Genomic DNA, 13,646 nt, shown 5'->3' with positions numbered 1-13,646 from the left:
GGTTTGAGGCATCTTTGTTAACAAAAAGTTTTTAAAACCAAAAGGCTCTAAAAAAAAAACAACCCAATTACTTGTCTAGTGATGAAAATGAAGAGATCTAAAAAAGGACGGATATTTGTGGGTTTGGGATTTGTCCTATTTCTTTTCAATGTCACAAATCTCTTGTAGTGAAAGATTAGAAATTTGATTAAATATCCAATAACGGAAATGGTAAATTAAACTGCAATCTACTTAATCAGTCGCTGGATTGGGATAGTGGAATTACAGATGATAATGTTACATTTTATAAGGTCCACATTACCCTGATACCAAAACCCAATGCAAGGAATGAAAACTACAGATCAATATCCCTCTTTAACAAAGGTAAATATCTTCAATAAAACATTACTAAGTCAAGTCAGGAATATGTAAAAAGGTAATATACCATGACCAAGTGGGGGTTGTATCCCAGGAAACATGTATTACTTCAATCTTCTAATTACGGATACAAGTATAAATATCACATGTGGATATTTGTCCTACATAACTACATTAATAAAGACTAAAGTCCACTTGGTGTGGTTCACTTAGTGAAGGACCTATATCATATATCTGTACCATATAACTGGCATGTATATTACAATATCTGAAATATTTGCTATAAAACATCTTAATCCAATTTATTTTAAATCTTCTTTCTCAGACAACTGAACATTTCAATTTAAAAATGTTCACATTAAAATAATGGCCATCATTAATAAATTAAAAAAATAACTGGTGCTGGCATAGGTACTGAGAAAAGGGAGTGCTTCTTCACTGTTTGTGGAAATGCAAGCTAGTTCACCCTCTATGGAAAGCAGTGTGGTGATTCCTAAAAGAACAAAAAATTGACTTTCCACACGATCCAGCAATCCTTCTCCTGGAAATATACGGAGGAACATAAATCGTTCTACAAAAAAGATACCTACACATGCATGTTTATATATAGCTGCACTATTCACCATAGCAAAAACATGGAACCAACCCTATTGCCCATCGAAAGTGGACCGGATAAAGAAAATGTGATACATATGCACGATGGAGTATTACACAGCCATAAAGAAGAATAAAACCATGCACTTCACAGCAAATCAGATCAAAGAACTCAATACCTTCATGTTCTCACTCATAAGTGGGACCTGAACATTAATCACATTAGCACAAGGGATGGATGGGCAGTCGCTGGGCACTGTTAGGGGAGGGAGGATGGGAAAGGGGGCACGAAACAACACAAAGGGTACCTGGTCCCAAACCACAGAAGTGAGGGTCAGTTGGAGGCCCATACCTCACCTGCATGCAGCCTACTTGTGTAGTTAACCCTTACTTGTACTCCACATCTCTATAATAAAATTTTTTTTAAAAAATAAAATATCTTCATTCAATAAGCTCATTCTAAGATTAAAATTATATATATATACACAATATATAATAGACATAACATATATTATATATGCAGTGGCACGCTCATGGCCATCGCAGTTTTAACCTGCTGGGCTCAGGCTATCCTTCTGCCTCATTCTTCCAAGTAGCAGAAATACAGGTACACACCACCATGTCCAGCTAATTTTTTGATTTATTGTAGAGATGAGGTCTTGCCAAGTTGCTCAGGCTGGTCTCAAACTCCTGGATTCAGGCAACCCACTCACCTCTGCCTACCAAAGTGCTGGGATTATAGGCATGAGACATTGAGCCCACCTCTAAGATTAAAATTAAGCTACAATGTATTCAGCTTAAAGGACAGAACTTTTTCTATCTTCCAAAACTTAAAAGACAGAACTTTTTCTATCTTTTAAAAAAGAGTATTTCTTGGCTCCTTTTTAAAAGATAGAAAAAGTCACAGGGTAGCTCTATCCTGTGTGGTGTGGTGGTTTATGCCTGTAATCCCAACACTTTGGGAGGCTACGGGACAAGGATAACTTGAGCCCAGGAATTCGAGACCAGCCTAGGTAACACAGTGAGCCTGTCTCTACAGAAAATCTAAAAATTAGGGAGCCTTATTGTGGAGACTTAATGACACAGAGAGCTCAACCTCTTAAAGCAGCTTTCATGGTCTTTTGCTGAACAATTGTAACAACATAGAAAAATTCTCATTATATTACATTGAACTCTACCTTCTTTCAACTTTTATCCACTGGCAGTAGTGCTACCCTGTGACATAATAAAAGAGATTAAGTCTTCATGTATGTATCCTGTAAGTACTTGGTAATAACTATTAAAGTCATTTTTTAGATTTTCCCTCTCTAGTCTAAATCAACTGAATTTTTCTCATCACTAGTCATATGATACACTAGTAAACTTTACTTTTTTTATCACTACTTCCTGCAAAAGCCAAACATTTAAAACAAATCAGTTACAATGAAACACCTCATTCCTGTAGGAATATGCAGAAGACTTGTCCACCCTAGTAAATTTACTATAATAGTCAATCAATTCGCAAATATCAAAGTATCCTAGTTTTTCTTTTCCCGAATAAAAACCCATACAAATGTTTTGTGTAAAAGCATGCTACTATAAAAAAATAGAAATAATTGATACTAGAACACCTTTAAGTTTTAAACAATGGTGTTCCTACAAGTGGTTATATTGTTTCTTCTAAGACTAACTGGACCTAATGAACTGAATTCTTATCAACAAAACAAACAAATCCAGATTTAAAAGATACATATAAAGCAGTAATCTGAAAAACCAGATTGGTTGCAAAAGTACATGCTGATTTGTCCAGAACTGTTGAAAAAATGTATACAGTAGCCCCCATGACCTATGAGGATATATTCCAAGATCCTCAGTGAATGCCTTGAAACCTCGGCTAGTACTGAACCCTATACATATTATGTTTTTTCCTATACATACATAGCTATGATATAGTTTAACTTATGTTAGGCACAATAAGAGATTAACAACAATAATTAAAAAGTACAATTATAATAACATACGTAATAAAAGTTATATGAATTTGTTTCTTTTTCAAAGTATCTTACTGTATTATACTGTGCAACTGAAATTGTGGAAAGTGAAACTGGGTATAAGAGGATACTACTATATGCTCGAGAACAATTCATGTTTATCCTAGTTTTTACCTTTGACATGATTGTAATTACTTTGTATTATAATATTCTGCTATATTTCTTTGACTATTCGGAGTAAAACTGAGATGGGAAACTATGTAATACAAATTTTCCATTAGTGAAACCTCACAAATTAAGGACTAGTAGGGATTATGGAAGAAAAGGCCACCTAAGAATTATATATTTTGAAGACTGTAGAATACATGGTGCTTGGATTCAAATTTCGATATCCTGAGATGATAGGAATTAAACCTAGGAAAATTCTAATTTCATAACTGGATAAGAATAATTTATAGCTAGCAAATAAAAGAGCCAATCAAGAATAAGCTGGTAAGAGTCTAAAATGCTACTCTTTATGTGAGTTAAATGGTCTATACAAATACTGTGCTAAGGCTCTCACCAAAATATTTCTGAAAAATAAGATTTGCTTTTTATTTTGGATTTTTTATTTTTAGAGACAGGGTCTCACTCTGTTGCCCAGGCTGGAGGACAATGGCATGAACATAGCTCACTGCTAAGTTCCTGGGCTCAAGTGATCATCTGCCTTAGCCTCTCAAAAAATAAGATTTTTAAAGTTTTCAAAGAAAAGTTACGATTCTTTTTCTTCATATCTAAAATGCACTCAACATCCTAAAATTAAAACAAAACATTTAGTTAGTATCTAATTCTTACCTGGAATCCACTTAATTTCCATTTCCATATCATTTTCTTTTCCTTTCTTTTCTTTTTCTTGAATAACCTGCAAGAGCTGTCTATATTTAGCAATTTGTTCTTCATCATCCTTTTGACTTTTCTTTGTTTTCCCATCTTCTTCTACATTGACTCTATCATCACCTAACAACAACAACAACAACAAAATCATATAGTCCATAGAAGCAATTTACTTTCAACTCTAGTGTTTAGATCTCATGGTCATTCCAGCACCCTTCTAAAAGAAGATAAACATACTTCAACCATGGAATATCAAAATTTGACTTAAACTTCTGAATAGTAAATGAATTAAATGAAAGACATGTCTTGTACAGAATAAAAACCACCTGCAATATAAATGAGCAGTCATGAGCAGTATACTTGGGAATCCCTTTTTTATTAAAATTTGTATTTTGATAATAATGCTGCTGTCACATAACATCCTTGGACTTCTTACTACAAGCACACGATAAGGATAATATTTCATCTCTCTTTATTTCCTCCATCATACAGCACAGTGGCTTTAAAATGTCATGTTCAATAAAAGGAAGTTGAATACTGTTGGATGAATCTGGCACTTAGCTTTAGCTATTCAGTCTAAAGAGAAGAGATAATAATCCCAGCACTTTGGGAACCTGAGCGGGGGAGGATCACTTGAGCCAGGAGTTCAAAACAAGCCTGAACAACATAGTAAGACTTCATCTCTACAAAAAATATATATGGCTACTAGTCCCAGCTACTTGGGAGACTGAGATGGGAGGATCACTTGAGTCCATGAGGTCAAGGCTGCAGTGAGCTGGGATCATGTCACTGCACACCAGCCTGGGTAACAGAGTAAGATCCTGCCTCAAAATAAACAAATAAATAATATAACATAACAATGAATATAAATGAATGAATTAGAAGTTAATTCAATCAATTTCTCTGTGTGGGAAAAAAATTCCCATTTCTATTTCCTAGTTTTATGAGAAAAGAGAATAGTTAGAATGCAAAGAAACTATAAAATTCATTGGCAACAAATACTCAAAAAAATCTAATACACAAAAAGTTTGTTTGTTCTGTACTTCTACTGTAGTTCTCCAAATCAAAAACATAAATCAGAAACCTGGGTTTTAATGCAAAACATATAAACTTATTGAACTGACTGTCCCAAGTGAAAGAAAATTTAGAAGCAGCATAATGAAGTATCTCTTTTTTATAAGCAGTGGCAACTGGTCACCAAAAATGTCTGAAATTATTAAGCATTTGGCTGTGAAACATCAGTGTTAACAGATTGTCCTTATATCTTGAAAAGGTGATATGGAAAACAATTGGTTAAGTAAATTTTATTTTATTTTTTCCTCTAAATGAATGAAAAATGGTCCAGGACATTCTTTCCATCCTATCACATACTTACATTTTCATTCAAACAGCTGAAATTCATTTTTTTTCCTGTTTGTGCTTTGTGCCACAATAATAATGTTGGATGGAATTCTGTCATGTATCCCGTAATTCAATGGATAAAACATCAGGAACATATTAACAAATGGCAATGTATTTCTTTCTATTAAAAGCTTACTTCTGAAAACATAATTAGAAGCAAGCTTCTTCCAGGTTGAAATTTTAGTGGTAAGTCTCTGATGGCTTACTTTAAATTGATTTTTTCCAGTACTAAAATCTTACATTCTGAAGCTTTAAAATATGGGATAATTCACATAGGTCTGTTTTTTCCCAATTCAAGGACATTATTTTGTGAAAGCGTAACACTATGTAAGGAGTGAAAAAAATAATTCTAACAGTAAACCACCCTGAAATGCTCTTTTATAAATAACCAGAAACATTTTGTTAACTCTAAGGCATTCAAATACACTAGTGTATCTATGAGAAATACTAAATTACAGATTATATTAATTTTGTCATTGATTAAAATACTGAAGAAATTAACATGCCTTTAAAAACTTAACAGGCATATTTCAAACAAAAATCCACTAGTCATTAGAGTTTAAAAAGTAAAAAATATATGATACAAAGTAGTTTGTAAAGCACTTTATATACTCATCTCAATCTTTCTAATCATTAACTTGGCACTATTAGTATCCTCATTTCATAACTATGAAAAGAAAGATAGAGGGGGTTTAGGAACAAATGTAGGGTGAAGTCAGGTTGTCAAACCAGAAGAGTCCAAGACCTTAAAAAGAATGTACTGAAAAATTAATGCTTACTTATTCACAACACTAGCTGCCCTACTGTCAAAAATATCATTTTAAATTGTATTTCAGTTCTCCCAAACCAAAGAAATCCATTTGAAAATGTTGTACCCAATCTTCACAGGAACAAATGAAATGCTCTTTTATTTTAGAACTAATAGTAAAGAAAAACTATCCAGAATGTTCAGAAAAGTACTAAATGCTTATATAGGCATAAAAATAAAAAGGAAATGTAGATAAATATGTCTTTTTACATATCTATGGGGGTAAAAGACATAGAGGCTATTTGAAGACTCAACTGCTCTGTGTACACTAAAAAATAAAATGGTAACCCAATTCTTTGGAATGCCAAAAAAAAAAAAGAACAAACATCAACTATTGAGACCTTAAGAAAATGTGAGGGCTTTTGTGCCCAACTCAACTACCACTGCAAATATAAATTTTGAAGAGTATTAATTACTTAAGCAATTATGTGGTTTTTATTAATATGAGCTGTCTAAACAAAGAAACTAGAATGATTAAATATGACTTTCCATGTATGAAATATTTTTCAAGAGCAGTACTTTATGAAAAGTTCAGAAAAACAAAGCACTATCTTTAGAAGTCTAAAAGAAACAATGATAGATAATCATAAGATCGAAGAAAGTCAAAGTTTAATAGCCCTATATTGATACTAAAGAAGCATTTTAAGATTTACTTAATTTGACATTTAGGTTACAAAAACAAAAACAAAAGGAAAACCAGAAAGACAGGTATGAAAAATGTTAAGCTATAAATTAAAGAATACTAATTCTTGCTAATTTAATGTTTAATATTTATGCTTCTCCACTTCCTGTCAGCATTAGTCCTCTTACTAATAATTTTTCATAATGAAGACTCTTCTACCATAGAGATAAGAAGAACGAAATTGTGAAGATATTAGGCAGTCAGTATCAACTAGAATCTAACATGAAACCAAATTTCCAAAAAGATCTAATATAGGAAAAAAGTTATAGGGGCTTTATTTTTACAAAAGGAGTTATTTTAAACAAAGAGCATATACCATTTAAAAGTATAGTCGAAACTTACATAATATGGAAGTTAGGGGTGCTGATGTAGTGCACAATAAAAAAATCTACATTAAAAAAAATCTACATATAACTTTTGACTCGCTTCAAACTTAACTACTAATAGTCTACTGCTGACCAGAAGTCTTAAAGATAACATAAACCGTCGATTAACTTGCCTTTTGTATGTTATATATATTACTGTATTCTTACAATAAAGTAAGCTAGAGAAAATAAAACATTCTTAAGAAAATCGTAAGACAAAGAAAACATATTCACTATTAAGTGGAAGTGGATCATCATGAAGGTCTTCATTCTCATCATCTTTGAGTTGAGTAGGCTAAGAAGCAGGAAGATAAGAGGCTGGCCTTGTCGCAGGGGTTGCAAAAACAGAAGAAAATCCACATAAAAGTGGACACACACAGTTCAAAAACCCACACTGCTCAAGGGTCAACTGTACACTATTAATCATTTTAATCACCAAATAAATAAATAAATAAATAAATAAAGATGAAGAGGCTAGGCACAGTAGCTCATGCCTATAACCCCAGCACTTTGGGAGGCCAAGGTGGAAGTATTGTTTGAGCCCAGAAGTTCGAGACCAGCGTAGGAAACACAGTGAGACCACATATCTACAAAAAAATTAAAAAAAAATTAGCCAGCCAAGGTAGCATGCGCCTGTAGTTGCAGTTACTTGGAAGGCTGAGGTGGAAGAACTGCCTGAGCCCAGGTCAAGGCTACAGGGAACTGTGATAGAGCCAATGCACCCCCTCCTGGGTGACTGAGACCCGGATACAAAAAAGATAAAGATAATTGAGAGTTTCTGCTTCTAATACCAGCAAGCTAGGTACTCAGACCAATGAACATTTCCACTGAGGACAGCAAGTTGAACTAAATATTTTTTTTTTTTTTTTTTTTTGAGTTGGAGTCTCACTCTGTCGCCCAGACTGGAGTGCAGTGGCCGCTCCCGGCCACCGCAGCCTCGACCTGCTGGGCTCTGGCGATCCTTCCACCTTAGCCTTCCGAGTAGCCGGAATTACAGGAGCGCACTACCATGCCCAGCTAATTTTTTACTTTTATTGTAGAGATGAGGTCTTGCTGCCCAGGTGGGTCTCGAACCCGCAGGCTCAGGCAATCCACTCACCTCAGCCTCCCAAAGGTGTGGGATTACAGGCTGAGCCACCGAGCCCGGTTGAACTAAATATTTTAAAAATTTTTGGGGGCCGGGCTCAGTGGCTCAGTCTGTAATCCCAGCACTTTGGGAGGCCAAGGTGAGTGGATTGCCTGAGTCTTTGGGTCCGAGACCAGCCCAGGCAACTTGGTGAGACCTCGTCTCTACAATAAATTAGCTGGCCATGGCAGCATGCATCTGTAGTTCCGGCCACTTAGAAGGCTGAGGCAGAAGGATCACCAAAGCCCAGCAGGTCAATATTGCGGTAGCCGTCAGCCTACCACTGTACTCCAGCCAGGGCGACAGAGTGAGACTCCAACTCAAAAAAAAAAAAAAGCTTTTAAAAAGCTTCAGAGGTTAAAAAATGAAAGCAAAGTTTCAAAGAACCAACTAGTGGCTGGACGTGGTAGCTCAAGCCTGTAATCCCAGCACTTTGGAAGGTCAAGGTGAGGAGATTGCCTGAGCCCACCAGTTCAAGAACAGCCTGGGCAACCTGGCGAGACCTCCTCATCTCTACAATAAATAAAAAAAATTAGCTGGGCAAGGTAGTGCATGTCTGTAGTTCTGGCTACTTGGAAGGCTGAGGTGGAAGGATCACCTGAGCCCAGCAGGTCAAGGCTGTGGTGGCCGTGAGCATGTCACTGGACTCCAGCTTGGGCAATGGAGTGAGACTCTAACTCAAAAAAACCCCAAAAAACTGACAAGTTAGTGAAGAATTACTATGTCAAAATCAAGAAGGGGACAGCAGAGGGATGACTCCAGAGTTAAAGGCCTGTTATGTCCTGAGGTCATTTGCTATTTCCTGATCCACAGAAGAAACAGTTGTGAAACTCAACTGCTGCCTGGGCAGCCTACGAGGGAAAAGGAGGGATTTTAATTAGTATCACCACATTAAGCAGGGACCCAGAAGGATATACTCCCAGAGAAATGATCAATCTGAAGTAAACCAGACCTCATGAAGACTTGAATCACCTGCAGAAAATAGGGAATTTTAAGCATTGAAACTTAGAGTAATGTGGTTCTAGACCAACTAAAGTAAATGAAAGTTATTTCTGATGAAGATATCCTCATTTCAAATATTTAGTCAATACACAAAGTTAACCAGGCAGACAAGTAAACAAGAAAGAAATATCTAGTAAAATAATAAAAACCAACCCCCAAATAAATGCAATATTAAAATTATCAAGACAGATTATAAAAACATGCTACTGTTTATAGAAATAAAAGAAAATATGGAAACTATCTGAAATGAGTAGAAAACTATAAAAAGTCAAATGGCTGACTAGAAAAATAGCCAAATACAAAGTCTCCAAGTGAAAAATATAATAGCCAAGATTAAGAATGCAATGGGTAGGTCCATTAGCAGATTCAACACTGCTGAAAAGTCAATTAGTGAACTGGATAGATCAGAAGAAAATATCCAGAATGCAGTAAAGAGACAACAGATTAAAAAACAATTAAATGGTCTAACATATATTTAATTGGAGTCTGAGAAGCATAGGAGAAACAATATCTGAAAATATTATGGCTAAGAATATTCCAAACTGATGAGAGATAGCACTCCACAAATAAATGAAATCCAACAACAAACACATGTTCAAAAAATAAAAATAAATCTACTCTTAGATACACTGTAGTAAAATTGTGGAAAGCCAAAAAGAAAGAGAAAACCTTAAAGGCAGTCAAAGAAAAAAATCCAGACAACCCTCAAAAGGTTGGAAAAAATTCGACTGACAGCTGACTTCTCTAGAACAACAACAAAGCCAGTAGAATGTCATTATCAACTTGGGGGTAGGGAAGACTGCCAAACTTGAATTATTTACCAGTGAAACTATTCATTATGAGTAAAGGCAAAGTAGGGACACTTTCAGACAAACTAAATCACAAGAGAGTTTGCTACTAGCAGACACTCACTATAAGAAATCCTGAAGGGTATACTTAAGGTAGAGGGAGAATGATTCCAGAGTTATGAGATTTAGAAAGAAAGAACAAAGGAAGTGAGATAATGTGGACAAATTTAAATGAGGGAAGTATAAAACAGCAATACTGCATCCCGAAGGGTTTTCAAAAATTGTTAGAATTATAATACACAATGATAGCATAAAAGCTGTTTATAAGCCGGGTGCAGTGGCTCATGCCTATAATCCCAGCACTCTGGGAGGCAGAGGTGAGGTAACTGCCTGAGCCCAGGTGTTCGAGACCAGCCTGGGCAAATTGGCAAGACCTCAAATTTACAATAAATCAAAAAATTGGCCAGGTGTGGTGGCATGTGCCTATGGTTCCAGCTACTTCAAAGACTGAGACAGAAGGATTGCCTGAGCCCAGCAGGTCGAGGTTGCAGTGGCCATGAGAGTGCCACTGCATTCCAGCCTGGGCAACAAAGGGAGACTCCTAACTCAAAAAAAAAAAAAAAAAAAAAAAAGCTGTTTACAGATTCCTATATTGCTATATTGTCCAGGAGAGTAAAATATTAATTATCATTAGACTTTACTAAGTTAATGATGTAAGCCATAACTTCTAAGTTAAGTACAGAAACTGAGGCTCTACTTTCCAGTCTAGTTGAGAAAAATGGAATCTACAAACGTTAACTCAATCTAAAAGTAGCTCTTAGTTTTAAAAAAGAGGTGAGGGGGGCATTGATAATACAGCATTTTACTAGTTTACTAAAAGATTGTAAAACTATATGCATCAGATCAAGTCAAGGGTTTTAAACCAAGTATTTAATAAGAAATTCAGCCAAAGAAAACACTTTTTTAGAAAATTCAACCACTATCTATAGGTGTGTATAATACTGTGCATGCAAGAATGCTTTGCAAACTGTTTAAAAATTTGTTTGGTTCTCCCCTTTAAGCTACTGCCGGAGATTTATTTCCATTGATGTGTCACTAAAAATTAAGTACCTTGCAGTTCTTCTTCTATCTCCTCCTCATCTTCACTAGAAGAAGCCAAGTAGGCTTGAAAATCCATGTCTAAAAGCTCTTCTTTTTTAAACTTCCTGTTGAGTATTGTAATTCTTTCATGATCAGTTTCATCCCAAGTGATCTCCACCTTTCATCAATGCATAAAACAACACACACACAAAAAATGTCAACAATCCAAACTTATCAATGAATATATATTGTTAATTTGGATATTTAACAGTAAGTTAAAAAAAGTTAAGACACACTAAAACAAATACAGGAAGGACATGATTATAAATAGTTTTCTATTTGTGGAAAGGGAACTGTTTTTAATTCTCTGCTATATAAAGGATACTCCACTATTGGGTGTAAAAATTAATCACTATGTGAATTAACTACAGTGATCAAAATAAGAAAATGTTCTAGGGAGAAAGTTAACATTATTATGAACCAGTGAAAACATGTTTTTCATCTGGAGCTCCACAAACTATATGAAATCTGTAGGCTTTTACCTACAAAATCTCAGTGGGGCCCATTTTCAAAAATGATTAAGAGCCATTGATGAGAAAGGCATCCATTGGTTGGAAGTACATTAAACCCACATGATATATGAATTCATTACAACATAATTGGTTTGGTGATTGGCTCCTGTCCTGTACACAGCCTCTATTATCACATGGGGTCCTGCTAGAGGTTTTTTTCCTTCAACACATGGTAGATTTCACATCCTTGTTGTTTTTCTTTCTTTTTTTTTTTATTCAGACCAATCTCCCCAGATAAGGACAGCAAAATAGGCACCAGTTAACCAAGAGATCCTTAAAATCATTGTTACCATCTTAGAACTGCCAGCTAGTCATAAGATTTAGAATGATCCTTATTCTAACAAATAAGTCTGAGCTGGTAACAACCAAACTACTCCTGGAACTAGGACAGATGGTGATGATACAGCCAGAAACCAGAACACCAGACTGGCTGGCTAGACAGGCTGTCCCTAGTCATTATTTTGGTCCTGAAAATAACATGCCGTTACGTTTTATGTGACTGAATCTTTAGACTCCATATTGCATGATAGAGTTTTACTATATCCAGGAACTAATCAATGCCACACCATGCCCACTACAGCATAGCAGATGACAGATACAGCAACTCTCTCTGCCACCAGTCCCTCCTCGTTGGAGCACAGTGGTTGATCACATAGACGGAGGGAAGTCAGTGTGACTGCTGCAGAGAACAGCTATGAGTAGAATGTTCATGGGGAGAAAGAAAAATGACAAGGTAGTCAGTTAAGTAATACACTATTTCAGTAGACAAAAACCTTGTGACTATTATTAAGCACTAAGTGTCATTTTTCAGTCCTGAATTACTCTACATCAATTGTTTTTTGCAATTTTGTATCATATCTGCAGAAAAATGTGCTCCTATTTTAAGTTTTCACTAGTTCTGTTTAACTGTGATTTGAGGTAATCTGTAACCTCCCCTCCACAGCTGAGGATATTAATAACAGACATACTGCTTATTAAAGAACCTAGTTGAATAAAAGTATGTGGGAAAGACAGAAGAGAAAAAAGAAACATCAGCAGGTAATGAACATAAGTTTAAAGGCATAACAAGAATCTGAAAATAGGTTTAAACACACTTGTGTCTCATTTCTATTTGTACTTGTAAATAATACACAAAATCTCTTCTTAAAGATGATATAAGTAAATAATACACAAAATCTCTTCTTAAAGCAATAAAGTTCTGTTACACATTTATAAAAGTTAAGAAGTACCGTCGATGTTCCCATTGCAGCAGATGTGAAATATTTTGGTTTATATGCTGTTAAATCCACTTCTGAGGCTATGTCCTTGGGCTCATCATCAAAAGTAATATCATCTGGTATAAACCTAAGAAGCAAAGAAAAAATAAATTCATTTAAACATATGCTGCAATGATAAACAACCAGAGTTCAGATTCTCATCTAATTAGTTGAAGTTTATACATACATACCATATAAAAGCCTCTAAAGAACACACATGTAGAAGAGGCAAACAATGTTAGAAATAACCTTGATACAAAATTTCTGAAATTCCTAAGCTATAAATCTATAATTCCACTAGATTTGAGAGGATGCTGTGTAGATAGAAACCCTGCATTAGGAGTCAGTTAATATGAGTCAGGTGCAAACACATGTGGGCTCCTCATGTTTTAAAAAGACCCAGACTCCTGATAGCACAGTCAATGGTTATATAGCATTTTGAAGATCAAATAGAATTATGAATGAGTAAGTGGTCTGAATACAAAGTATCACATACATGAGGTGGCACTGAAAGTAAGGGAAAGCTTAAGGTCAACTCTTCAAGACTAAAAATCTTTCTTTCTTTCTTTCTTTTTGAGTTGGAGTCTCACTCTATCGCCAAGGCTGGAGTGCAGTGGCACACTCACAGCCACCCCAGCGTCAACCTGTTGGGCTCCAGCGATCCTTCCACCTCAGCTTTCCAAGTAGTCAGAACTACACGCGTGCGTTATTACCACACTCAGCTAATTTTTGATTTATTGTAGAGATGAGGTCTCGCCAAGTTGCCTGGGCT

General features: G+C 35.4%; 1 protein-coding gene across 1 annotated transcript in view; it reads right to left on the bottom strand.

Annotated features, from left to right (window-relative positions):
- ESF1 (ESF1 nucleolar pre-rRNA processing protein homolog) overlaps nt 1–13,646 on the bottom strand; it is a 61,737-nt gene that overhangs the window by 34,304 nt on the left and 13,787 nt on the right. Inside the window, exons 7-9 of the mRNA XM_008057123.2 lie at nt 12,848–12,962; nt 11,077–11,224; nt 3,756–3,917 (exon numbers count right to left, since the gene is read on the bottom strand). Coding sequence (XP_008055314.1) covers nt 3,756–3,917; nt 11,077–11,224; nt 12,848–12,962 — 425 coding nt within the window. The remainder of the gene's footprint in view (nt 1–3,755; nt 3,918–11,076; nt 11,225–12,847; nt 12,963–13,646) is intronic.

Source organism: Carlito syrichta, unplaced genomic scaffold, assembly GCF_000164805.1.
Source record: "Carlito syrichta isolate Samal-C Ts95f unplaced genomic scaffold, Tarsius_syrichta-2.0.1 Scaffold302767, whole genome shotgun sequence".
Lineage (NCBI taxonomy): Eukaryota > Metazoa > Chordata > Mammalia > Primates > Tarsiidae > Carlito > Carlito syrichta.
The sequence above is the reverse complement of the archived record's forward strand: the minus strand, read 5'-3'. Positions and strand labels throughout refer to the sequence as shown.